We start from the raw sequence: 24,092 nt of genomic DNA, 5'->3' as shown, positions 1-24,092 counted from the left end.
GTGCCTTCTGTCCATTGCCCAGCTCCGAGTGTGAGCACTGCCCTGGAGATGGTGGAGGCTTTTGCATGGGGTCGTGGTTCCCAATCACTGTCTTGGTGGCAGCTTCCTGATGGGTGGGCTGTGGCAGTGACATAGTGCTCTTGAAGTCAGCGGGGCCTGCAGGGCCTCCTGCCTTTTCCCCTGGGAGCAGCTCTTCTGGAAGGCCCTCTAGGGAGTCATATCTGCTTCCCAGCCTAGGGCACGCCCTCCCTCCAACGACTGTATAAGCACCCAATTCTCTGCACCTAAACTCATTTCTGCTTAATATAGCTAGAGTGGTTTCTATACCCTTCAATTCAGCTCTGGTGAAGAGCACATTTTTTTTTCCCCCCAGAAAGTAGTACATTTAAATATTTGACTCACCTAGACAGCATCACAGTATATGCTATGAGCTAGATATTCAACAATGGTTCCCTTCTAACAGCATTTCCTATAACGGGACTTACCTACATACACCTGGATTAAAGTCTCACAGGCTACCTCCATTAGTCTAAAGTACACAGACAAGCAGTCATGCAATGGATTAGAGAGGTATATTTTAAAAGTAAGCTTTTATAGGTAAATGTTAACTAGAGGGACCTTTTAACCTACACATTTCAACACGTCTTGCTTCTGAAATTTGGATGCATCTTACAATTGGTGTATAAAATCAATATAGTTTCCTCACTCATCTGCCAACTCCATCAATAAGACGCTATTAAATGCATGGTATGCCATATATATACACTCCCCCCCCACCCCTGGCCATGCTGCTCGACTTGTGGGATCTTAGTTCTCCGGTGAGGGACTGAACCTGTACCCTTGGTAGTGAAGGCTTGGAGTCCTAATCACTGGACCGCCAGGGAATTTCCATTATGTTCTACCTATAATTGATGGTATCTTAGTACTTAAGAGAGATAAGTTTTTATATGATAAAGCAAAGAATTTCTCTTATGCACAGACACCACACAATGACAAGAAATGGAAAAATATTTTAAAACCTTGCATTAATTTCAGCCATTTTGGAATATATACTCAAAGATTCAGAGTTTCTTAAAATTTTAAATTTAGTGAAATATGTATGTTAACTGTTCGCAAACGCGACTATGAAAGAGAACTATTCTCCTGTGCTGAAACAATCAGAGATTCCCAGGAATATTTGCATTATTACAATCACTTCTGCAATCTACACAGCAACAAACATTGCAGGGAGACGTTCCCTGAGAACAATGAGATGCAGGCTGAAGACAGCAAGAGCAACGAGGGTCCATCTGGTGTGTTTGCCGCAGTCCCGGTGGGGTGCAGAGCAGTGGCCTTCTGTTTGTTCTGCTGATGGCTTCTGGCTGATCTGTCACCATGGCAACTTTTAGAGCCTAACCCAAAATGAGCACAAACTCATTAGCTACTAACTACATTAACTTAGTGTCTGCTGCTAATGAGAAATGCTGTTCAGAGATATTTTCTATTCTAATGTATTACAGTTATCTCTCTAAAAGGTATTAAATTGAATTAAATGCTACTCTTAATATATCAGACTGGATAATACAAATGTTACAGCAGAATTACTTTAATAATGACTATTAACAATAAGAATCATTTCATTAAAAGGTTACCATGTTTTGGTCCTTGGATTCTTCCACTCTGAGAAATGTATTATCAGTCATACAGGCAAACATTTCTAGGTTCTTTTAAACACTGGCCGGCTGATTCAGAAAATCAAAATAGAAAACCTTGATAATAGTCTGTTAAAGCCAAGTAGCCAATATAGCAATTAGCACATATTGGCTTTTCTTTTAATTAATTAGTTTTGCCTGTGCTGGGTCTTCGTTGCTGTGCAAGGGCTCTCTCTATTTGTGGCGAGCAGGGGCTACTCTCTAGGTGAGCTACGCGGGCTTCTCATTACCGTGGCTTCTCTTGCTGCGGAGCCCAGGCTCTAGGTGCTCAGGCTTGAGAGCCAGGCTCAGCAGCTGTGGTGCACAGGGTTAGCTGCCCCGAGGCACGTGGACTCTTCTCGGATCAGGGGTGGAACCTGTTTCCCCTGCACTGGCAGGCGGATTCTCAACCACTGGAAGTCCTGGCTTTTCTATAACCTTAATACGGACCATCACTTGAAACACTTCTCAAGGAAGCGACCCACAGGACAGACACAAACGGTAAAGAAGTCTGGGGAGTGCACAAGCGTCTAAGTCTGATCTCCTCTCTCTCCATGCAGAATCATCCCAAGCAGAATAAGCTCTAGGAACAAACAGTGAATCTGAAATCGCATAAAACAGAGGTTTCCATGAGATTATGTCTCACCTGTGTTCTCCCTGGACATGCATATTGCCTTGTGCAAGAGGGTTGCGTGCATGTGTTTTAATAAATTAGTAAACTGTGGGAATGAATTTATTCACAAAGCAGAAACAGACTCATAGACATAGCAAACAAACTTATGGTTACCAAAGAGGAAAGGGGGCAGAGGGGGAGATAAATTAGGAGTTTGGGATTAGCAGATACAAACTATCATGCATAAAACAGATAAACAACGGGGTCCTACTGTATAGCATAGGGTTATATCAGTATCTTGTAATAACCTATAATGGACAATAATCTGAAAAAGAAAAAAAACATGTATAACTCAATCACTTTTCTGTACACTTGAAACACTAGATCACCTCTTCTTCAATAAAATAAATAAATCATGGAATAGTAACAATGAGTTGCTTTTCTCCCTCCAAGTGCAGAATCCTACAGCCTGCCAGAAGAGGGAGCCCCAGTTAACTACTCCAACATGTAGTCAGAGAAGGCAGGAGAGCGGGAGGGAAACCGACCACATTGACAACTCATTTTGAGAAGCCTCCTGACTGTTCTCAGGAAAAGGAACGTTCCACCCTATCTCGTCCTGGTCCTCACCGACCACTTTCGTCCCCATCTACCACCTCTCCTCTCCTTGCTGATGGCTCCCAGGCCCTGTGGCCTTTAGTCTATTTGGGGTCCAGCCAGCCTCTGTGAGAATGCTGCTCCCTCTGTACGGGGGAGCCCTCTGCCCTCTCTTTACTCTCCCGGGCATAGGTTCCCGTCATCCTTCGGATCTCACTGAAGCAGCATTCAAGACGCCCCTCCTAATAATCCCAGCCTCATCCAGGTTTCTGCGTTCTATGCTCTCATGATAAACATTCCTCTCCTTCATGGAGGTCAGTCACAACGCCTTAGCATCGTGACTGATGCTTACATCCACTCCCCACAAGACTCTAAGTCCCAGGAAAGTGTGAAATGTATCTGTTTATTAAATCTTTTTCTGCCCACAGTGAACAGCATGGTGCCAGGCAAATACAAGGTGTTCAATAGATACCTGCTGGATCAAATGGTTACTAGCCCAGTTGGTATCTGACTTCTGCCCATTCTGTCAACATGACCCCTTCCTTCCTCCCTACTCTCACCACTCTGCATCTGGAGGCTGGACTAGGCAGTGGTCTAGCTGTATCCACTGCCTCTAGCCCCCTCTCCAACTGTTTAATCCATCTTCGATCAATCTGGCACTTTCAGTGATCTTTCTAAAATATAAGCTCATGCTGTCACTCCCCCACTTAAAACTCTCCAGTGGCTCTCTTTGCTGGTGGGATAGGCTCATGGCTGATAGATGGGTTTGGGATGACTGAGACAAGCATCCCACCTCGTACTGGTGTCCACAGCTAAGCTAGGGGCCAAGCAGGGGAGTGGTCCAGCTCCCGCAAGTATTCATCTCACTCTCAATCAGTATTGTCCTTTCCCCTAGTTTTCTCATTTGTTTTTAATAAGATAACCTTATTTTAAAGATTATTTTTTCTTATAGAAATATAAACATTAGATGAAAAGATGATCAAATGAATATAACTTGTAGAAGATGGGGGATAAATAAAACACTACACCCAGAACATTTTATTGCATTCATTTGCTTATATATCCATTGCTAATGTAGTTAACTCTTACTATTAGTATCTTTATTTGAGAACGGAGATCTAATCTCTGCTGTCTGCTAGGTATTTATAAACTATCAAATTAATTAGTGAACTAACTTGACAACTCTAGGTAATATAATGTGACTAACATTTAGCTCATTTATTAATGCAATCTTTAGTAGGTATGTCAAAAGCTAAGTAAAATGTGATCATACTGGAAGTGCATATTTACTGATAAAACTGTCATATAAATAACTGCACACACAGAAGAAAGGGAAAACAACTGAGGTATGCAGAAAACTAAGCTGCACTAATGGGACTTTCTGCCCAACTCTAGAGGCCAACTTAATATTATAAATCAATCTAGAGTCAAAAAGCAAGTAACTCAGAAAGTAGCGGCAAAATATTAGAATATACATTCACCAAAGAAGATACACAGATGGCAAAAAAAGCACATAAAAGTAATGTCCAACATCATTAGCCATTAGGGAAATGCAAATCAAAACCACAAAGAGATACCACATCTATTAGAAAGGCTAAAATTGTGAAGACTGACTTTCCAAGTGTTGATGAGGAGTCAAAGAACTGTGAAATGGGACAGTCACTGTGGAAAAGTTCTGCAGTTTCTTGAAAAGTCAAACACCCATCTACCAGAAGATCCAGCCATTCTACTCCCAGGCATTTACCAAAGGAAAATGAAAGGACATTCATTCATACAGAGACTTGCACATGAATGTGCATAGGCACTTTATTTTATCATGGCTAAAAATGGAAAACAACTCAAATGTCCATTAACAGATGAATGGATAAACAAACTGTGAAAAATTCAAACACTGGAATACTACTCAGCAATAAAAGGGAATGACCTCCTGATACAAAACAGGGATGGCAATCATGAGATTAGGCTGAGTGAAAGCAGCCAAGGGTGCACGTGGTATGAATCTGTTTATCTAACAGTCTAGTGACAGAAAGTAGACCAGTGTCTGCCCAGAGACTGATGAGAGAGGAGAGGTAGGTTGGGAAGGGGCACAGGGGTACTTTCAGGGATGATGGATGCTATCTTGATTTCGGGAATGGTTTCACAGGTGTGCACAAGCCAATATTTATTAAACTGTTCTCTTTAAATACATGCAGTTTACCGTGTGTCAACTATAACCCAATAAAGCCCTTGCAAAAAAAAAAAAAAAAGAAAGCAATCTGGGTAAACAAATTACTTCTCAGAAAGCAGACTGCAAGCTTTCTTTAGAGCTATAAATTATAACTTTATGCCTGGAGACTGTCTTTTATGTTTAATGCGTCAGGGAAGCTATGCTAAACAGAGATGTGGACTTTCACTTCACCTGAGGCCTATGCAGAAGATGCAGTTAAAGGGACTTGTAAAAGATAACATAAATTATCAGTGGGTTTACTTCCTTTCCTCTAAAATTTGATCAAGAAAGTATATGTGTGTGTGTGCATGTATGTATATATATTTATATATATACACATAATCCCTTCGTTTTTTTTCCCAATAATGTTTATCTCTTTAAATTGCCTGCACATTTAGCAGAAAAATACCACAGCTTAATACACTTTCTTTTATTCCCATGGAAAAAACGTTCATGCATTTATTATGTCTTCCTTTCCCTAGGGATAGAATAGTAAAATTAAATAATTCCTTTAAACATAGAACAACACAGCTGAAGAATGACATAGCTAACGTTAAAAATCTTGTAAGATATCATCCCATAAAGATCCCTCACATAACACATCTCTTAGGAATTTCTTCCAGCCTTATTTGAAAATGTCCTAAGTTATTTTTTTAACTGATACAGTACTGATCATAGATACACAGTATCTATATCTCCAGGCCCCTCATATGGAGAAAAAAATATAATTGACAACCAGAAGGTGAAGATTCTAGTTCTAGTTTTGTTACTAACTAGCTGTCAAAACTTGTACAAATCATTTCAACTCTTTGAATCTCATTTCCCATCTAACACAGGAGTTGGATAATCTCTAAGGATCCTTCAAGCTCTAAGATTTTATTAATTTTGTAGACAGGCAAGTAAAATGTCATATTTTATAGAAAATATCATGCTGACTAGACTTGCAGATGCTGCTTTTAAGTGTAATTCATATACTCAAAACGATATCTGCTTTGGTTATGTGGATGTGAACATGCTAAGCTAAGTCGCTTCAGTCGTGTCCGACTCTGTGCAACCCCATAGACGGCAGCCCACCAGGCTCCGCCGTCCCTGGGATTCTCCAGGCAAGAACACTGGAGTGGGTTGCCATTTCCTTCTTCAATGCATGAAAGGGAAAAGTGAAAGTGAAGTCGCTCAGTCGTGTCCGACTCTTCGCGACCTCATGGACTGCAGCCTACCAGGCTCCTCCGTCCATGGGAGTTTTCAGGCAAGAGTAGTGGAGTGGGGTGCCATTGCCTTCTCCGGATGTGAACGTGAATACATGTAAATTCAAGGAATCTGGCCAATTTTATTAACTCAGGAAAACACAGATCTGCTGCTTTATAAATACTAACTGCTGATTATTGTGTTGAGACCCCTGAAAGACTGAGTAAATGGTAATCAACTGCCTCAGCTAAAAAAAAGTGCCACCTAATTGGCAAGGTGCAGAAATGTGGGTTCATTTCTGTTTATTTTTATCCATATCTGACTATGAAATCGGAAGGCATGCTTTAAACCTCAATTCTCACCACTTTTCATTCATGTTGAATGAAAGGGATTTATAAATATATGTTTAGGGAATTCCCTGGCCTCTGTGCTTTAACTGCTGAGAGTGCAGGTTCAGTCCCTGGTCCGGGAACCAAGATCCCACTAGCCTCGTGGTGCAACCAAAAAAGAAAAAAAAAATCAACACAAGTCACTGAAAGAATATGCTTTCAATTGATTTACATTAACAAAAGCATATAAAAGTTTGCTTAAAATTAACAATTGGAAACTGAATGCATGGTGAAGCCGAATACCTGATTGCAAAACTTATAGTCCTTTTGAGCAAGATTAGGAAACTAATTAAAATGTATGAATTTTTAAAAGTATATGACTCAAAACCATGAATCATTAAACATGCAGAGTTTGAGCCATGTTGGGTCATCAAGATATTCGCTTTTATACATGATATAATTAACTTTGAACTTTTTGTATGAAACCTTACCTATTTTATGAACTTGAGAAAATCTGGCTAAAACCACTAAATTAAATTCACATCGAATTTATGAGTATAATTATAGTTGCTCCTTTAAAAAAAACCCTTTAAATCCATGAAAAAACCCAGAAGACAATAAGAAAATTTAGGCTCATAAGGTCATCACATCATAAAGCTATTATTTTCTCTGCCCAAATTAAGGGCAGTGCCTCAAATAAAGAAGAGATTAATGATTACTGAAGCAAAACCCATTATAAACTGTCCAAAACTTAGACATTAGCTACTCTACAGCAAGGATACAAGACACAAGTTAATGGTGTTTCAAAACAGGATGATAAAAAAACAAACAAACAAAAAAAACCAGGATTATATCTGATTCCCTTTCCCCAACTATGAGAACATCTAGGGTCTCACTAAGGCATGATGTTCAGCTGGCTCCTTCATTGGTTACCAATACAAAGGCAATGTTTAGCAGAATTTACAAAGGACTGCTTTGTTTCTGAACAGACTTATACAGAGGTTTTCAAGTTGCTTAGTGCAGCTCCTTGAGGGGCAGGAGACAGGCAAGGGTTTAATCAGGGGAAGCAGTAGAGAGTCCATATAAAATGCACATTTATGTATATAGAGAGAGATGCTTTTAAGGACGGTCAACAAAATGTTAACAGCTAGATATCTCAACACAGAGGGACTTCATGTGAAGTTTAACTTCTTTTTAGAAACAATGAGAATATACTAATATTACTTACATTTTTCATCACAAGAAGAAACATAAGGAAAGGATGATTAAAACTACCACCACCGAAGACTCGAAAGCACTAGAGGAAGAGAATTCCAGTCACAGAAACAGGCTCAGATTCCTACGGGTGCAGGATGCTCAGGGGGCAGAAGGAGGAACTGGGGAAAGGGGAGCGTGAATCCGCTACTTGCATAAAAAACTCCAGAGCTGAACCGAGCAGACACACCAGGGCAGATGTGGGGCGCCAATGCTCGCAGCACAGTGTTTCATATGAACCGACTCGCTTGCCTGAATCGTAAAAAGAAAATGATCTTAACAAAGACATCGCTAATCAGGATTTGGAAAAACAGGGCCAAAATTTTACTTATAATTTTGTAAAGCAGAATTCCTAGGCACCGAGTTTCCAGACGGGAATAGGAGAGGAGAAGCAGCATGCTATATGTCAGATTTAGCAAATGAAAAAACTTCCAGTGAGATTCCGTTCTTCATTTGTCTTTTACATGAAGTTTCGTAGTTCAAGTTCAATGGTTATAGCTTGATATAAAAAAACTTTTTAAGCATAATTAAAGCTATAATGAAGACTGATCTATCAAGAATGGATTAGGCTACTCTCTAGGAGAAAGCAGAAAGGTATAATGCCAAATTCAGACTTAAATTGAAGAAAGTAGGGAAAACTACTAGACCATTCAGGTATGACCTAAATCAAATCCCTTACGATCATACAGTGGAAGTGACAAATAGATTCAAGGGATTAGATCTGACAGAGTGCCTGAAGAACTATGGACGGAGGTTCGTGACATTGTACAGGAGGCAGGGATCAAGACCATCCCCAAGAAAAAGAAATGCAAAAAGGCAAAATGGTTGTCTGATGAGGCCTTACAAATAGCTGAGAAAAGAAGAGCTAAAGGCAAGGGAGAAAAGGAAAGATATACCCATTTGAATGCAAAGTTCCAAAGAATAGCAAGGAGAGGTAATCAGTGATCAATCCAAAGAAATAGAGGAAAACAACAGAATGGGAAAGACTAGAAATCTCTTCAAGAAAATTAGAGACACCAAGGGAACATTTCATGCAAAGATAAGCACAATAAAGGACAGAAATGGTATGGACCTAACAGAAGCAGAAGGTATTCAGAAGACGTGGTAAGAACACACAGAAGAACTATACAAAAAAGATCTTCATGACCCAGATAACCATGATGGTGTGATCACTCACCTAGAGCCAGACATCCTGGAGTCTGAAGTCAAGTGGGCCTTAGGAAGCATCACTATGAACAAAGCTAGTGGAGGTGATGGAATTCCAGTTGAGCTATTTCAAATCCTAAAAGATGATGCTGTTAAAGTGCTGCATTCAATATGCCAGCAAATCTGGAAAACTCAGCAGTGGCCACAGGACTAGAAAAGGTCAGTTTTCATTCCAATCCCAAAGCAAGGCAATGCCAAAGAATGTTTAAACTACCGCACAACTGCACTCATCTTACACGCTAACAAAGTAATGCTCAAACTTTTCCAGGCCAGGCTCCAACAGCACATGAACCGTGAACTTCCAGATGTTCAAGCTGGATTTAGAAAAGGCAGAAGAACCAGAGATCAAATTGCCAACATCTGCTGGATCATAGGAAAAGCAAGAGAGTTCCAGAAAAACATCTACTTCTGCTTTATTGATTATGCCAAAGCCTTTGACTGTGTGGAACACAACAAACTGTGGAAAATTCTTCAAGAGATGGGAATACCAGACCACCTGACCTGCCTCTTGAGTAATCTGTATGCAGGTCAAGAAGCAACACTTAGAATTGGACATGGAACAACAGACTGGTTCCAAATAGGGAAAGGAATATGTCAAGGCTGTGTATTGTCACCTTGCTTATTTAACTTATATGCAGAGTACATCATGAGAAACGCTGGGCTGGATGAAACACAAGCTGGAATCAAGATTGCCGGGAGAAATATCAATAACCTCAGATACGCAGATGACACTCCCCTTATGGCAGAAAGCAAAGAACTACTAAAGAGACTCTTGATGAAAGTGAAAGATGAGAGTAAAAAAGTTGGCTTAAAACTCAACACTCAGAAAACTAAGATCATGTTATCTGGTCCCATCACTTCATGGCAAATAGATGAGGCAACAATGGAAACAGTGAGAGACTTTATTTTGGGGGGCTCCAAAATCTCCACAGATGGTGACTGCAGCCATGAAATTAAAAGACACTTGCTCCTTGGAAGAAAATCTATGACCAACCTAGACAGCATATTAAAAAGCAGAGACATTATTTTGCTGACAAAGGTCCGTCTAGTCAAAGCTTTGGTTTTTCCAGTAGTCATGTATGGATGTGAGAGTTGGACTATAAAGAAAGCTGAGTGCCTAAGAATTGATGCTTTTGAACTATGGTTTTGGAGAAGACTCGTGAGAGTCCCTTGGACCACAAGGAATCAAATCAGTCCATCCTAAAGGAAATCAGTCCTGAATATTCATTGGAAGGGCTGCTGCTGAAGCTGAAACTCCAATACTTTGGCCACTTGATGTGAAGAACTGACTCACTGGAAAAGAGCCTGATGCTGGGAAAGAATGAAGGCAGGAGGAGAAGGAGACGACAGAGGATAAGATGGTTGGATGGCATCACTGACTCAATGGACATGAGTTTGAGTAAGCTCTGGGAGTTGGTGATGGACAGGGAAGACTGGTGTGCTGCAGTCCATGGGGTCGCAAAGAGTCGGACACGATTGAGCAACTGAACTGAACTGATAATAAAGGTACCTGTATAACATATAAAGAGTTCACTGAAAATGTTTAAAATAAATCAAAACTTAAAGAGGTTGAGTTTCAGTTACTGAGAAAGTTAAGTCAAACATGATGCTAAATAGTGGAGGCACTGCTCTACTGACACTACTGTTTATGCCATGTGCAACGTCACAGAGCATGGCACTTACTAATTGACATGGTCCCATTTGAGCTAATTATCAAAATAAAATAAACTCAAACTTCTACTATGCTAACTGACTCACTGTATTATATTACCTTATTTATAACTGTAGCCTCTCGCATAAGAGTATTCAACTCCTGGACTCACTCAAATTGTTAAACTCTTTCCTACATTCAGTAACTTGGCCCTGGCCCTTCTGGGTGATGCTGTGTGGTGACAGCAGAGTTCTCTGACTTCTGGTGACTCTGTAGTGGGGGCCGTCACATCTGGCCAGGAGGTCGGAGACCTGGCTCTGGAAGCAGAGGCAGGACTGACCCCGCCCTGCTACTCAGGAGCTCTGAACATCCCTTTCCCCAATACAGGACTGTTTGGGAGCATGGTAGGTACTGACATACGGTCGATGCCGGGAGAAATGCCTGCTGCGTGCCCTTCCTGGATGCTGCAAGTTCAGGAAGATTCTGGGCATGTCAGCCCTGCCACTGACCAGTTACATGGTTTCGGGGGCACTGGGCAAACTCTAAGAGCTTCAGTTTACTCGTGTGGACACAGCAGACAGCGTTGACCATGACTGGTACTAATTCACGGACAGGGTGTGTCTCAAAGCAGTTGCCAGTGAAGGTGCCAGTCTCAGGCCTCCGAGGAGCTGGGGTTGTGAGAGGGCCTAAGGAAAATGAGGGCCTGCCCCTCTGGCTACAGACTCTAGAGCAGGGGAAAGACAGGAAAATGCCAGACGGTTAGCAAAGCAGGTCTGTGCTCTGTGTGGGCACCCGTACTAGTCACATAGTGTATTTCAACACTCAGTCAGGCTCAGCCTGTGTTATTTGACACACAGGTCCGGTTGGAAACTCAGAACCACCACCTCACAGGCAGTTTATTTATTAATTTTTTTAGGCCATTAATTTTGAGTGGAACCAGTAATAATGGAGAGCATGAGGAAAATTTAGACCTTGGCGCTGCTAATATTTATTAATGAATTACCTAGCAGCACTGTTATTTATAATTCAAGAAAGCATTTTTCCCCCCATTGTTTAGAAGGATGTTAATAATCATTATGTTCTGTTCTGAGGCTGGTTATAGTTAGTACAGTTACTGACAAATTGTACCCAAAGGAGCAGTCTTTTAGAGGAGATAAAAGGAGAAGATAAAAACCCAGTAGGGTTTGGAGTCAGCAATGAAAATACTCATCAGAACAGTAATAGAAAATAATAACTGTGTAAAGTGGCGAGACAATGTAATTCATGATCACTGTACAATCATAAGCGATTTGTTACTATTTCAAGAGAAAACAATTACAGTGACAGTGACAACAGAACACTGTCGGCTGGCACTGAGTCAAGTTGTAAAAACTTCTCAAAATGTATAAAAAAAAAAAGGAAATGGATAATTCAGAGTAATAATTTTACACTTTTAAATGATAATGATAAGAAACCATTATTTCTTTTTCAAGATCATAATTTCAACACAACCATGGACCACAGCCTTTTGGGCCCTTCTGACCAATGTTTTATAAATTCATACAACCACGGAGAGCGTGAGAGAGAAAATGTCCTTTTTGAAACTATGCTGTCTTTAAATATTTATTTACACGAAATCCATCTCTTACCACGGCTCTGTGGTGAGAGCTCTGAGGCAACCACACTGGGGTCAGATGCCCAGGCTCCCTTGAGGCCTGTCCTCGTACTAAGTCACAGCCAAGAGCAGCCACATTAGGTCACACCATCGGCCAGGGTTTCTTCATTGTCAGCTAACACCTACCCTGTTTGATCATGAGGTTCAAATGAGATGACGTAAACTCTGCTCGGAAAACTGCAAATGCCAGGCAAAAGTGGAGCACGTGTCTGCGCCTACAATCATATGTGAAGGTCCAACAGAAACAACAACTTACAATTAACCACAGCCAACCTCTAGGAAGCACGAGCTCTGTGCCAAGCACCGAGCCCCAACCGTGTGGATCTCACGACAGCTCTGTGAGCTGTGAAAACGCACCCCTCACCCTTCTCATGGTAAGTATGAGATACCCGAGGCTTAAAGAGATGAAGCGCCTTGCCCCAAATTAGACAGAGCTGGTGACTGCGCGTCCTGCGTGTGTGCTCCCCAGCACTGGGCAGTACCCGAGCACATCAAGCGCCAAGCGAGGAGGCTCCGAGAATGGCTTCCCTTCTGCCAGCCCACCAGCACGTGGCAGAGACGCCCAGGGCACTGTGAGAACCACACGCGTTCCTGCTCTCACCCGTTAGGACAACCAATGCCAATTCCGGACTTGGAGAACAAAACGGAAACCTTTCACACATTAATAAGCAAAGAGAGAAGAATACAGAAAGAATGTATCTCTTTTTATTGTAATAGTTGGCAAAGAGAAAGTAGAAGCTTTAAAGAAATTCAGTATCCTTTGGTTGTTCTTATGCAAACTGGATCAACATTATTGGCTTAATCCTTGATTGGTGGAAATCAAATCAAAAGGAAAATCATAAAGCATTGTTTAGAAAGCTAATACAACATTCTTTTTTAAAAAAAAATTATTTACTTTTAATTGGAGGATAATTGCTTTACAATATTGCGTTGGTTTCCGCCATGTATCAACATGACTCAGCCATAGTCACCCACAGGGGACATACTCACCCAAAGGGGACATGTGTATGTCCCCTCCCTCTTGAACTTCCCTCCCATCTCCCACTCCATCCCAGCCCTCTAGGTTGTCACAGAGCACCAGGTATCAAACAGCAAATTTCCAAATTTTACATATGGTAATGTGTATATTTCAGTGCTCAACATCTCTTTATTAGGGAAATGCAAATCAAACCTACAATGAGGCATCACCTCACACCCTTCAGAATGGTCATCATCAAAAAATCTACAAACAATAAATGCTGGAGAAGGTATGGAGAAAAGAGAATCCTCTTGCACTGTTGGTGGGAATGCAAACTGATACAGCCACTATGGAGAACAGTACGGAGAGTCCTTAAACTGGGAATAAAACTACCACATGACCCAACTCCACTACTGGGCATATACCCTTAGGAAGCCATAACTGAAAAAGACACATGTACCCTAATATAACACTCTGTAGGCATTTTAGATTAAGCATATGCTAACTAAATGCAGATGTAAAACCAGTGATAAGTGAGGAATTTCACAGTGAATTGTAAAAAATAGATTCAAAGGAAGGGTTAGATTCTTTGTGTTTAACCACCAATTTTTTAAAAAGTCATCATCATAAACTTTGGTATTGCCATAAAATATACCCCCCAAAATAAAGTAAACTCACCTTTGGTTTTTTGATCAGCAGCCTGAAAAAAAAAAATCAAAAACTCTTTAGGAATTATGTGTAGAATGTACACATCCATATGAAAGTGTATAAGCAGACTTTAATATTAGAAACTTTAAAAACAAGTTTTTGCCCAGTTATTTTATTAAAATTTATTACTGGGAAAAAATGTATAATTGTCTACATGCTATTATGTGTCAGTATTTACCCAGAGGCGAAACAATCTACCTGGAAGCTCATTTAAGCTCTATATTTTAATACAGACTAAAACATACATAGTTTTGACTATAAGATACATTAAATCAGGCAAGAATAAAATAAACAGCGTAATTTGTATATTAAATGCCCTAAAATTCAAGCCTAATGGTAAGATTTACAGTAGGACTTTAAATTTTAATATTTACTAGTAGAAGTTGTAAAAGAACACTTGCCAAAGCTACAAATATTATTTCTAGCTTTTCTAACAAAATTGGTTAAATGGCCCTTACACATGGTTGTTTTGGACAGTTCAGTTTAAATAAAATAGCATGGACATTCTTTACCACCAATGACTAAATGTAAGCACAAAATCCTTCAAAACACAGCTCTAATACTTCTATTAAAAGACATTTTGTGGTTGTCACCCTTTATCTATGTCACCAGCACTCTAGATTGAGCATACCGGATTTCAAAAGTAATAAACTGAACCTCTGTAATGTAATGGCTACGATAACGCAGTGAGACACAGAGTGGCCACAGAAACAATGGGCGAGCAGCGCTAGCCAAACCTTTTTCTGAGCACCTTCCTTCTTTTTCTTTTCTTCCTGCTTTTTCTTTTTCTTTTCTTCCATCAAATGTTCCTCTTTTTGTGTTTCTTGTTCTTTCTCCCTATTAAAAATAAAGAAAAGTGGTATTAGTCTAATGTCCATTTTAAATCAATGATTTAAAATAGAAGAAAACAAAACAAAACGTTAGCTGCCAAAAGTTGCAAGTCAAGCAGAGTTCCACGCATGGTACGAAGAAGGATATTTTGAGAAGAGGCATTAGACATGGACATTCACCGCCCCTCCCCCGCCTAGGGCTCCACTTCTCCGTAAGTACCAGAGCACCCGGCCATTGGTGGCGGTCATTCACTCGGCTCATATCTGTTGAACACCAACCTCCTATCAGGCAGTGTACCAGGCATTAGAGGACAAGATGAAGAAAAAGACACAGTCCCTACAGTCTAGCCCCAGACCAGTATTTCTGTCTCAGGGACCACCATCATCACACTTTCCCGATTAAATGTGCAGATTCCTGGGTCCCACCCTAGACCAACCAAGTCAGTCTTTGGACGTGATTTTTATGCACACCTTCCATGTTTGTTCAACAAACCAATTGTTTTTTAAACAGAGCTCCCTACACAGCATGGGGAGATGCTGGAAGGGTACACTTAACATAGCACAGAGCAACTCCTGAAGAGTCAGGCGGCTTATGAGCTACAGGTTAATGTCGTAGAAGTGTCTGGCTGGCATGGGGTGGGCTGTTGTCGGTTATCAATTCACCGCATGTCAGCTCCAGATTCACCCTCCAGCACATGCCATGCAATGATGGATGTGTTCCCTTAAGCCCTTCTTCCCTGTGAGAGCCATGCAGAAGTTTCCCAGCACAGGGCCCTGCAGGAGCAAGGGGCTGGCCCACTGTGAGGTCAGCATGTGGCTGTGAGGACCCCTGGGGGACTCTGGCCACAGACGGAGAAGGGGCAGTCTCCTAGCACCCTTGCAGCTCTGGTGTGATCCAGGGTCGCCTTCCAGTGACCCTGTCAGCACACACCCTATGGGCCTCCTGCTGTTTGCCACGCTCCCACACTGGTCTCTATGGTCTTCTCCCCATGACGTGGCCGTGGCCCTCCTGATGGGGATGCCATGTGCTCTGTGCCCGTGGCACTGACACTGCCCCTTTGTCTGCGCACCAGCATGCCCGGCCTTCAGCAGCAGCTCACACAGGGAAGGCTGCCACCAGGGCCCCCCACTCCTGTGTGCCCATGTGACAGGCTACTGGCGGCGGCTTTCCCCGGCTGGAGGAGTGCTTCCCGTGACCACCAACTGCCCACTGTCTGACCTGGGTGATGTGGGAGCCGCTCTGCCATCCAGGGGGCTGCACTACCGCTTCTTCAGTGGGTGTGAGCCCCAGCCTTGGGGAGGGGCCCCCTCCAATTGGGCCTTCCTCAGGTTCTCTCCCTCAGCCCTAGCTAGCACACAGTTTTCTAGAGTTCCTCTCTTACAACAGTTTTAATCAGGCTTCCCCTGGTGGCTCAGTGGTAAGGAATCTGCCTGCAATGCAGGAGCAGCAGGAGATGTGGGTTCGATTCCTGGGTCAGGAAGATTCCCTGGAGGTAGGGCATGGCAACCCACTCCAGTATTCTCGCCTGGAGAATCCTGTGGCCAGAGGAACCTGGCGGACTACGGACCATGGGGTTGCAGAGAGTTGGACATGATTGAAGAGACTTAGCACACACAGTTTAATTATTCTTATAATAAACATTCCCTGTTGATATTGCCATGTAGTCTCTGTCTCCTCACTGGGCCTGGACTGACACAGGTGGGAAGGAGGATTTAATAGAACAAGGAGAAGGAACAAGATGCACAAAAGCCCCACTGCAACACCACTATCCACCCATCACTGTTGCTTAATTTCTTAATTTTGAAGTTTGTTTTTAACTTGTAAATGCGCTTACAACTACTGCACACATAGAGGATCTCAACCGAGAGTCAGCCTGTATACATCTGAGTATCATCATAAGGAAAATAATTTAAATCAACGTGATGGGGGGGCGGGGCACTTAAGAGACTGTCGTTGTTGTGCTCAGTTGTGTTCAACTGTTTGTGACCCTACGGACTGCAGCCCACCAGGCTCCTCTGTCCATGGGATTTCCTGAGCAAGGACACTGGAGTGGGGTGCCATTTCCTACTCCAGGGGATCTTCCAGACCCAGGGATCAAACTTATATCTCCTGCATTTTTGCAGGCAGATTCTTTACCACTGAGCCACTTAAGAGATTAGTCTTCCTTTATAACAGTGGTTCTTGGCCTCTGATCAGAACCCTCTGGGAAGCGGACCTCCCTGGTGGTCCAGTGGTTAAGAACCTGTCTCCTTAAGGCAAGGGCTGTGGGTTCAATCCCTGGTGGGGAAGGGGAACCAAGATCCCAGCTGCTATGGGGCAACTAAGCCTATGAGCTGATGAAAATCCAGGGCAGCAAAAAAAAAAAAAAAAGCAACTTTTTTCACAGAACGACGCCCCCCCCTCAAAACTTCCAATGCCAAGGCTGCAACCGTTTTCAGTGAGATCAGGGAACAGAACTCAGACATCAGGAGTTTTAAAAGCTTCCAGATGACTCCAATGTCCAGCCAAGGTTGAGAAACAACTTTTAGAAGGAGGTCAGTACATTTCTCAAGCTTGGGAAATGTTCATTATCTAAGGTAATACCTTCTAGGAATCTTTTCATGTTAAAAGGTGCAGAGACACTAAGAAATCTGTGTTTAAATATTCTTACAAAGCACAGTCAAGCTCCATGAATGATGCTTTAGTGCTGTTATCACCACGCTGTTGCCACACATCTAGGGAAAAAGGGAACAAATAAAAACTAGGAATGTCATGGCTGCTGAAGGAAAGTTACAAGGCTCAAAATAGCCTGGAGTTAAAACTCCCCTCCAGGTCCTCCTCACCGTTCTATGCAAAACAAAGAACTCTCTCACTCGAAGGGGGAAAAAAAAAAAAGGATATTAAGGTTGATTATGTCCAGCTCCCAGCTGGTCCAGCCTCTGGCCGATCTCCAGAATTCCTTGCCCCAGCCATTTAAGAGATACCTACTCCAAACAACCGAACAACCGTACAACCGTGGAGAAGAACAGGCTCCCTTAAGACAGTAGCTTTCCACATATATGCCTATATATACTTCCTCTTTTCTTGGGTTAGTGCAGCAGCTCACTAATCTGACTGCTGCCCCTTCTCACCACATTAAAGGTGATCTGTTCCTGTAAATGGAGAAGGCAATGGCACCCCACTCCAGTACTCTTGCCTGGAAAATCCCATGGACAGAGGAGCCTGGTAGGCTGCAGTCCATGGGGTCACTAAGGGTCGGACACGACTGAGTGACTTCACTTTCACTTTTCCCTTTCATGCACTGGAGAAGGAAATGGCAACCCACTCCAGTATTCTTGCCTGGAGAATCCCAGGGATGGCGGAGCCTGGTGGGCTGCCGTCTATGGGGTCGCACAGAGTCGGACACGACTGAAGCGACTTAGCAGCAGCAGTTCCTGTAAAGTGCCGGTCTTGGTCTCTTCCCGAACCTCGCCTTCTCTAACTCCTTACCCTACAGCTGCCCCACCTGTGCATGCTTTCTTAATCTACAGCATAATGAAAGCCTTCAATTATCTTCTGATATTAAACTTAAAAAGGTAGGCAAGTAGAGGTACCTTTTAAAAAAGGTATTCTATATAGAAGATGGAATAAAAATGATTTTTGCTTAATTTTATTACTCTGAAAATTAAATTAATTAGAACCACCTATTTCCCCGGCAGTACAGTTAAGGGGCTTCCCTTGTGGCTCAGCTGGTAAAGAATCTACCTGCAATTTGGGAGACCTGGGTTCGAGCCCTGGGTTGGGAAGATCCCCTGGAGACGGGAAAAGCTACCCAGTCCAGTATTCTTGCCTGGAGAATTCCATGGACTATATAGTTGCAGAGTCGGACATGACTGAGCGACTCTCACTTTCATAGTATTGAAATAAAATGCTGGAAATAAACAGCTCATGTAGCCCTGAAATACCTTACACTTTCCTACCTGAGGTCATGTTTCTATGACTAAAGCATGATTCAAATGTTTGAACTTTAAGAAAATTTCATCTAATATGCCCCCTAACTACCACTACTCTCTTCTATCTCCTGGTATACTATTTCTGCCATTTTTCATTAATAATTTTTTAAAAAGCGTGAGTCTCATTTTTATTTATAAAGGAATACATGCTCATGAGAAAGCATAAAGAGTACAAAAGATATGTAACAAAAAGAGATCCTTCCTTCTCCAGGGTCCATAAGCTCTCTCCACGGAGATAACACACACTGAGTTTCTTTAAGAATATTCTCTATGTGACTGTATAGTCGTGTGCCTTTAAAAACGCTTGGATCCTTATATCTTGACTTATCAATCTGAGATGTTAACAGTTTAACTTCTACAACGATGGAGGTGGATGTGGTTCTTCAGTACCCCAGTCTTCCACCCCATCACTTTTTTTTCAGTTGCTCGGTCGTGTCCGACTCTGCAACCCCATGGACTGCAGCATGCCAGGTTCCCTGTCCTTCACTGTCTCCTGGAGTTTGCTCAAGCTCAAGTCCATTAAGTCGGTCACTACTATGAATTAAATCAATGAATGGCATTTGCTTTAAAAGCAGTATGTTAATGTTCGATGCAGAGCTAGGTAGTATACTGTGTGGACATTTAACCTCCTGTGTAGCTGCTTTTCCCAGAGTTCCTAGTTGTTTTTCTTTTCCTCTTGCTCTATTCTCCTTACAAATATTCTCTTTTTGTTTTTTACACATCCGCCTTCCTCCAGTTTAAAAACAGGAACCCTTTCCTCAACCACATTGCCCAAACTCCCTTCAGAGCCTTGGTCCAGCTTGCTCTGTGCTGGGAGCATTCTGCTCGAGTTTTCTAAGATCCTCCAGTCAGTTCATCTTTTAAAAAAAATTAATTGTGGTAAAATATACATAAAATCTGCCATCTTAAGTCATTTTTACGTGTACAGTTCAGTAAAGTTACAGTCGGTCATATGATTGTATAACCCATCTCCAGAACTCACTCTTTCCATCTTGTGAAACTCTGCCCATGAAATAACTCCCCACTATCCCCCCCATCCCTTACTCCCAGGCCCTGGCAACCACCCATTCTATTTTCTGTTTTTATTAATTTGACTACCCTAGGTACCACACTGTGGTTTTGATTTGTATTTCCCTCATGATAGTGGTGTCAAGCATCTTTTCATATGCTTCTCAGACCTTTGTATCTCTTTCTGGAGCCTACTTTCATTATGGTTTAATTGTTCCTTATATGTAACTCTGTATCACTGTGTCATTTTGATCAGTGCAGATTGATACAGTGGGAAAAGAGGGGAAAACAGACTAAGCAGAAGAACAGCATGTGCAAACTCATCACTGCTCATCCATGGATGCTCTGTCATCCTGTGACTTCCCTTATCTTCCTCCTTGAAAGATGCCCTCAATTATGCTGGAATTAGCTACCTTTTTGTTTCACTGATGGCTTGGCTGAGCATAAATTCTAGGTGGAGAATCAAGTTTGAAGGCACCATGCCCCTGCATTCCAGCATCTACTATCTACTTAGGAGATGTCTGATGTCGTTTTGCTTTTTAGTCCTTTCTAGGTGATTCCTCCCAAAGCTTCCTGTCACCCCCAGGATTCTGAAATTTCATGATGATGTGAACCTCAGTGTCTTTCTCCTCCATTATTTGTGCTTAGTATTTGGCTGATGTTTTCAATATAGCGGTGTTACTTTCGGTTCTCTGCTTTATTGAAAATATCTTCTGCTTTCTGAACAACATACTAAGTCTATCAGATGGATCATCATAATTTACCTTTATGTTTCCTACTCTTTTTTTGCTATTGTTGCTCTCAGCTTATTGAGACTTGATCTTTCAGGTCCTTCTACTGAGTTTCTTATTCCATGATATTAAAATTTTACATAACTTTCTTGGTTTTTAGTTGCTCTTTTCCCACACCACTGTGTTCTTGTTTTATAGATGCAGGTCATTTTTATGCTAGCTGAGGAGATTAATTAGAGTTTATCTGAAGTTCTTGCAATTTTCTGCATTGTTTGTTTCCTTTCTGGACACTACCTCTCTTAGGCTCCCTTTGATGTGAATCTTTTCTCAATTGTCTGGTCATCTTTGGTTTGACCATTCAAGGTACCAAAAAACCAATTAGTACACAGGAAGCTCAACCTGGTGCTTGATGACAACCTAGAGGGGTGGGATGGGGTGGGAGGTAGAAGGGAGGTTCAGGAGGGATGGGACTGTGTATACCTATGGCTGATTCATGGTGATGTATGGCAGAAACCAACCCAACATTATAAAGCAATTATTCTCCAATTAAAAATAAATAAATAAAGCGATTCGTTTTGTGTGCCTGGGCTGGACATGCTTCCTCATGGACTTTGCTTTAGGAAGACTGGTCGGGGAGCTGACCAGTTTGCTACAGTAGCCTCAAAGAGCAAAACATGCAGCCTTTCTCCCTGATCATAGAGGGTGAATAAAGGGTGTTTTATTCAAAGTATTAACTCCTAGATCTTAAGCATCCAGAACTGCTGAAACATTAGATGTCGCTATTCTGCATTCTGACCATAACCTCCTATGCTTACCCCTGTTTCCACTGCATCCATTCATTATCTTTACAGAAACCTCCTGTTCCCTGACTTTCATTTCCTTGTAAGCTATTTTCATCTGCTCCTTTCCTAGAGAGCCTAAACCTTAAGATCATCTCACATGTTTACTAATGTAGTCACTCAGGAACTACCCAACTAGCATATGCTATTTACTGTGGTAGGTAGGCATCAGGGACAAACAGAAGGGTTGATTCATTAAACAAACATTTTTTAAACAATGGCATTATAAGCACTCTGGGATCACAGCAGTGAGAAAGAAGGGTTCATATGCTTTTCAGGCTCTTCATATAAATAATGCCTCAAACAAATGATGACTATTACAACAATGAGATGCACACAATGCAATGAGAGCTTAGAAGTCTGCTGAGTGATGTTCTCCTGCTCATGTCATCTATCAGAGCTAAGGTCCTGCTTTTAATGAACACTGTGTGCTTCCTCCTGTACTCTGGGCTGTAAGTACCTTGGTGGCAGGAGTGTCTTCTGTGTCTGTGGCACTGTGATGTGTGGGATCTCACTTCCCTAACCAGGGATCAAACTTGCGTCCCCTGCATTGCAAGGTGGACTCTTAGCCAGTGGACCACCAGGGAAGTCCCTCAGGTGAAATTTATACTGCAAGAACATCTTTGATAAGTATACTTTCTTTCCCAGGGAAACTTTACTTCCTGAAATGACCAAATAATATTTAATACATTTCTATCTACCTTTTGAGGCTAGTTTTACTAGATTATAAACTGTATTATTATTATTTTTTCCTGTGTGGAGAAGTTGTGAGGTGGATTTACAAGTCAAGCTGTATGGGAAATAAAGAAGAGGGATGGCCAGGTTGGGAGAATTTCATTTTTAAATTTTAATTAAAAAATATTTATTTGACTGCACCGGGTCTCAGTTGTGGCACAAGGGATCTTTATCTTGTTCCCTGAACAGGGATTGAACTCAAAGGCCACTGGACCACCAGGGAAGTTGCTTAAGTTAAATTTCAACTTAAAACTTTCATTTAAATCCATGTGGTTTTACACACATGTGTGAATGTAATCTTATGCATTTTTCCCAGTATAAACTTTGCTTTTCTTTCTCACTTGCCTGGCATCCCCTTACTCATTCTTTCTTCTCTCTCCACACCCAAGTCAGAGGTCCACTCTCCTCCACCTCTCTTCCAGATAATCTGTGGAGTCACCGAGTTCATATTCTTTTCAGCCTTTAGCCATGCTCATGTAATTAATTATAGAAAAACATACGCATTTACGTATTTTTGCAAAGGATTTTACCTGATCATTGTTTTGTAATACAGAGATCGTATTATATAACTTTTTTTGCATCTTGTTTTCCTCATTCAATGTGTCTCTCTCTTTCCTCATCCATTCTCCCAACTGACAGATCTGGTCTATTTAAGTGATGATTTTATTTTTGCATTTATTTATTTATTTTGCATTTCTCTGGCTATTAGCAAGACTCAGTACTTCTTTTTCTTTAAAAAAAATTTTTTAAAAATCTTTTATTTTTGGCTGCATCAGATCTTGGCTGTGGCATGTGGACTCTTCACGGCAGCACAAAGGCTTCTCTCTAGCTGTGGTGCGTGGGCTTAGTAGCCCCACGGTATATGGGAGCTTGGGCTTCCCAGGTGGCGCTAGTGGTAAAAAATCTGCCTGCCAATGCAGGAGGTGCATGAGACCCAGGAGTGATCCCTGGGTCAGGAAGATCCTCTGGAGGAGGAAATGGCAGCTCGCTTCCAGTATTCTTGCCTGGAAGATTGTGTGGGCAACAGAACCTGGTGGGCTACATACAGTCCATGGGGTTGCAAAGAGTCAGACCAGACTGAGTGACTAAGCATGTGCGCATGTAAGATCTTAGTTCCCTGACCAGGGACCGAACCCACAACTCCTGCTTTGAAAGGCAGATTCTTGACCACTGGACCACCAGGGAAGTCCCTAATCAATCATTTCTAATGGCTACCTAATATACCATGGTGTGAATGTTACCATATTCTATTTTGCTTTAAGTCTTAATTGAATCTGTTACAATATTGCTTCTGGTTTTTTATGTCTTGGTGTTTTGGCAGTGAGGCATGTGGAATCTCAGCTCCCTGACAAGGGATCAAACCCAAACGCCCTCCAATGGAAGGTAAAGTCTTCACCACTAGACTACTAGGGAAGGCGTCCATATTCTATTCTGCTATTCCTCTATTCATACACATTCGCTTCATTTCTAGTTTATTACCTACAAATAACTCCAGCTTTAGTTTATCTCGCTTCTGCTAAAGAAAACAGCATTGCTTTGATTAGTGGTACAGTTTATGCTTCAGTAATAGTGGAAACTAGGGAAGGAGAAATCTGATATGGGGCTCAACTTCAGGATCCAGAGCAAGTCTGAAGGGCCAAAGTGGACACAGATTATCTGTGCTTTGTGTGGGGAGACATACAGTAATGCATCCCTAGTCTACTGAATTCTATTGGAAAGAAAATATTTTTAATCATCTGAATTTTCAAGATGCACATTTCTTTTATTCTCAAGTAGTTAAGCAATCACCGGACTAGAAGGCTTTGGGTGGAGAAAGAAGCCACTTATATTTTGGAAGCAGCTAGAAGAAGGGAGGGGAGGTAGGAGACTGCCTGTAAGTGGAGCCTCTGTAGGTATCAATCATCTCAGGATTCCCAGTTAACTAACTACACCTTCTCCCAGGGAAACAT

At 41.8% G+C, this 24,092-nt stretch overlaps 1 protein-coding gene and 1 long non-coding RNA gene across 15 annotated transcripts in view; both read right to left on the bottom strand.

Moving 5' to 3' along the window:
- The window catches only part of TNRC6C (trinucleotide repeat containing adaptor 6C), a 115,541-nt gene that overhangs the window by 60,549 nt on the left and 30,900 nt on the right, over positions 1-24,092 (bottom strand). For 4 of the 14 annotated variants that reach the window (XM_081575641.1, XM_081575631.1, XM_081575638.1 and 1 more), the window contains exons 2-3: positions 14,766-14,865; positions 13,999-14,020 (exon numbers count right to left, since the gene is read on the bottom strand). In XM_081575641.1, coding sequence (XP_081431767.1) covers positions 13,999-14,020; positions 14,766-14,828 — 85 coding nt within the window. In that variant the 5' untranslated portion in view covers positions 14,829-14,865. Of the gene's footprint in view, positions 1-13,998; positions 14,021-14,740; positions 14,866-15,521; positions 15,607-24,092 lie in introns of those variants that run through there. The other 10 variants (XM_081575642.1, XM_081575634.1, XM_081575639.1 and 7 more) reach the window with 6 other exon arrangements.
- LOC145540664 (uncharacterized) lies at positions 559-2,316 on the bottom strand. Its single transcript, XR_014078469.1, has 2 exons — positions 1,632-2,316; positions 559-1,391 (listed from the first exon to the last, which is right to left on the bottom strand). It is a non-coding gene; the product is annotated as an uncharacterized LOC145540664 (long non-coding RNA).

This window comes from Giraffa tippelskirchi, chromosome 3 (assembly GCF_054371585.1).
Source record: "Giraffa tippelskirchi isolate mGirTip1 chromosome 3, T2T-mGirTip1v1.2.pri, whole genome shotgun sequence".
In the NCBI taxonomy this organism is placed as follows: Eukaryota; Metazoa; Chordata; class Mammalia; order Artiodactyla; family Giraffidae; genus Giraffa; species Giraffa tippelskirchi.
This window is presented reverse-complemented; position numbering and strand designations above follow the sequence as displayed.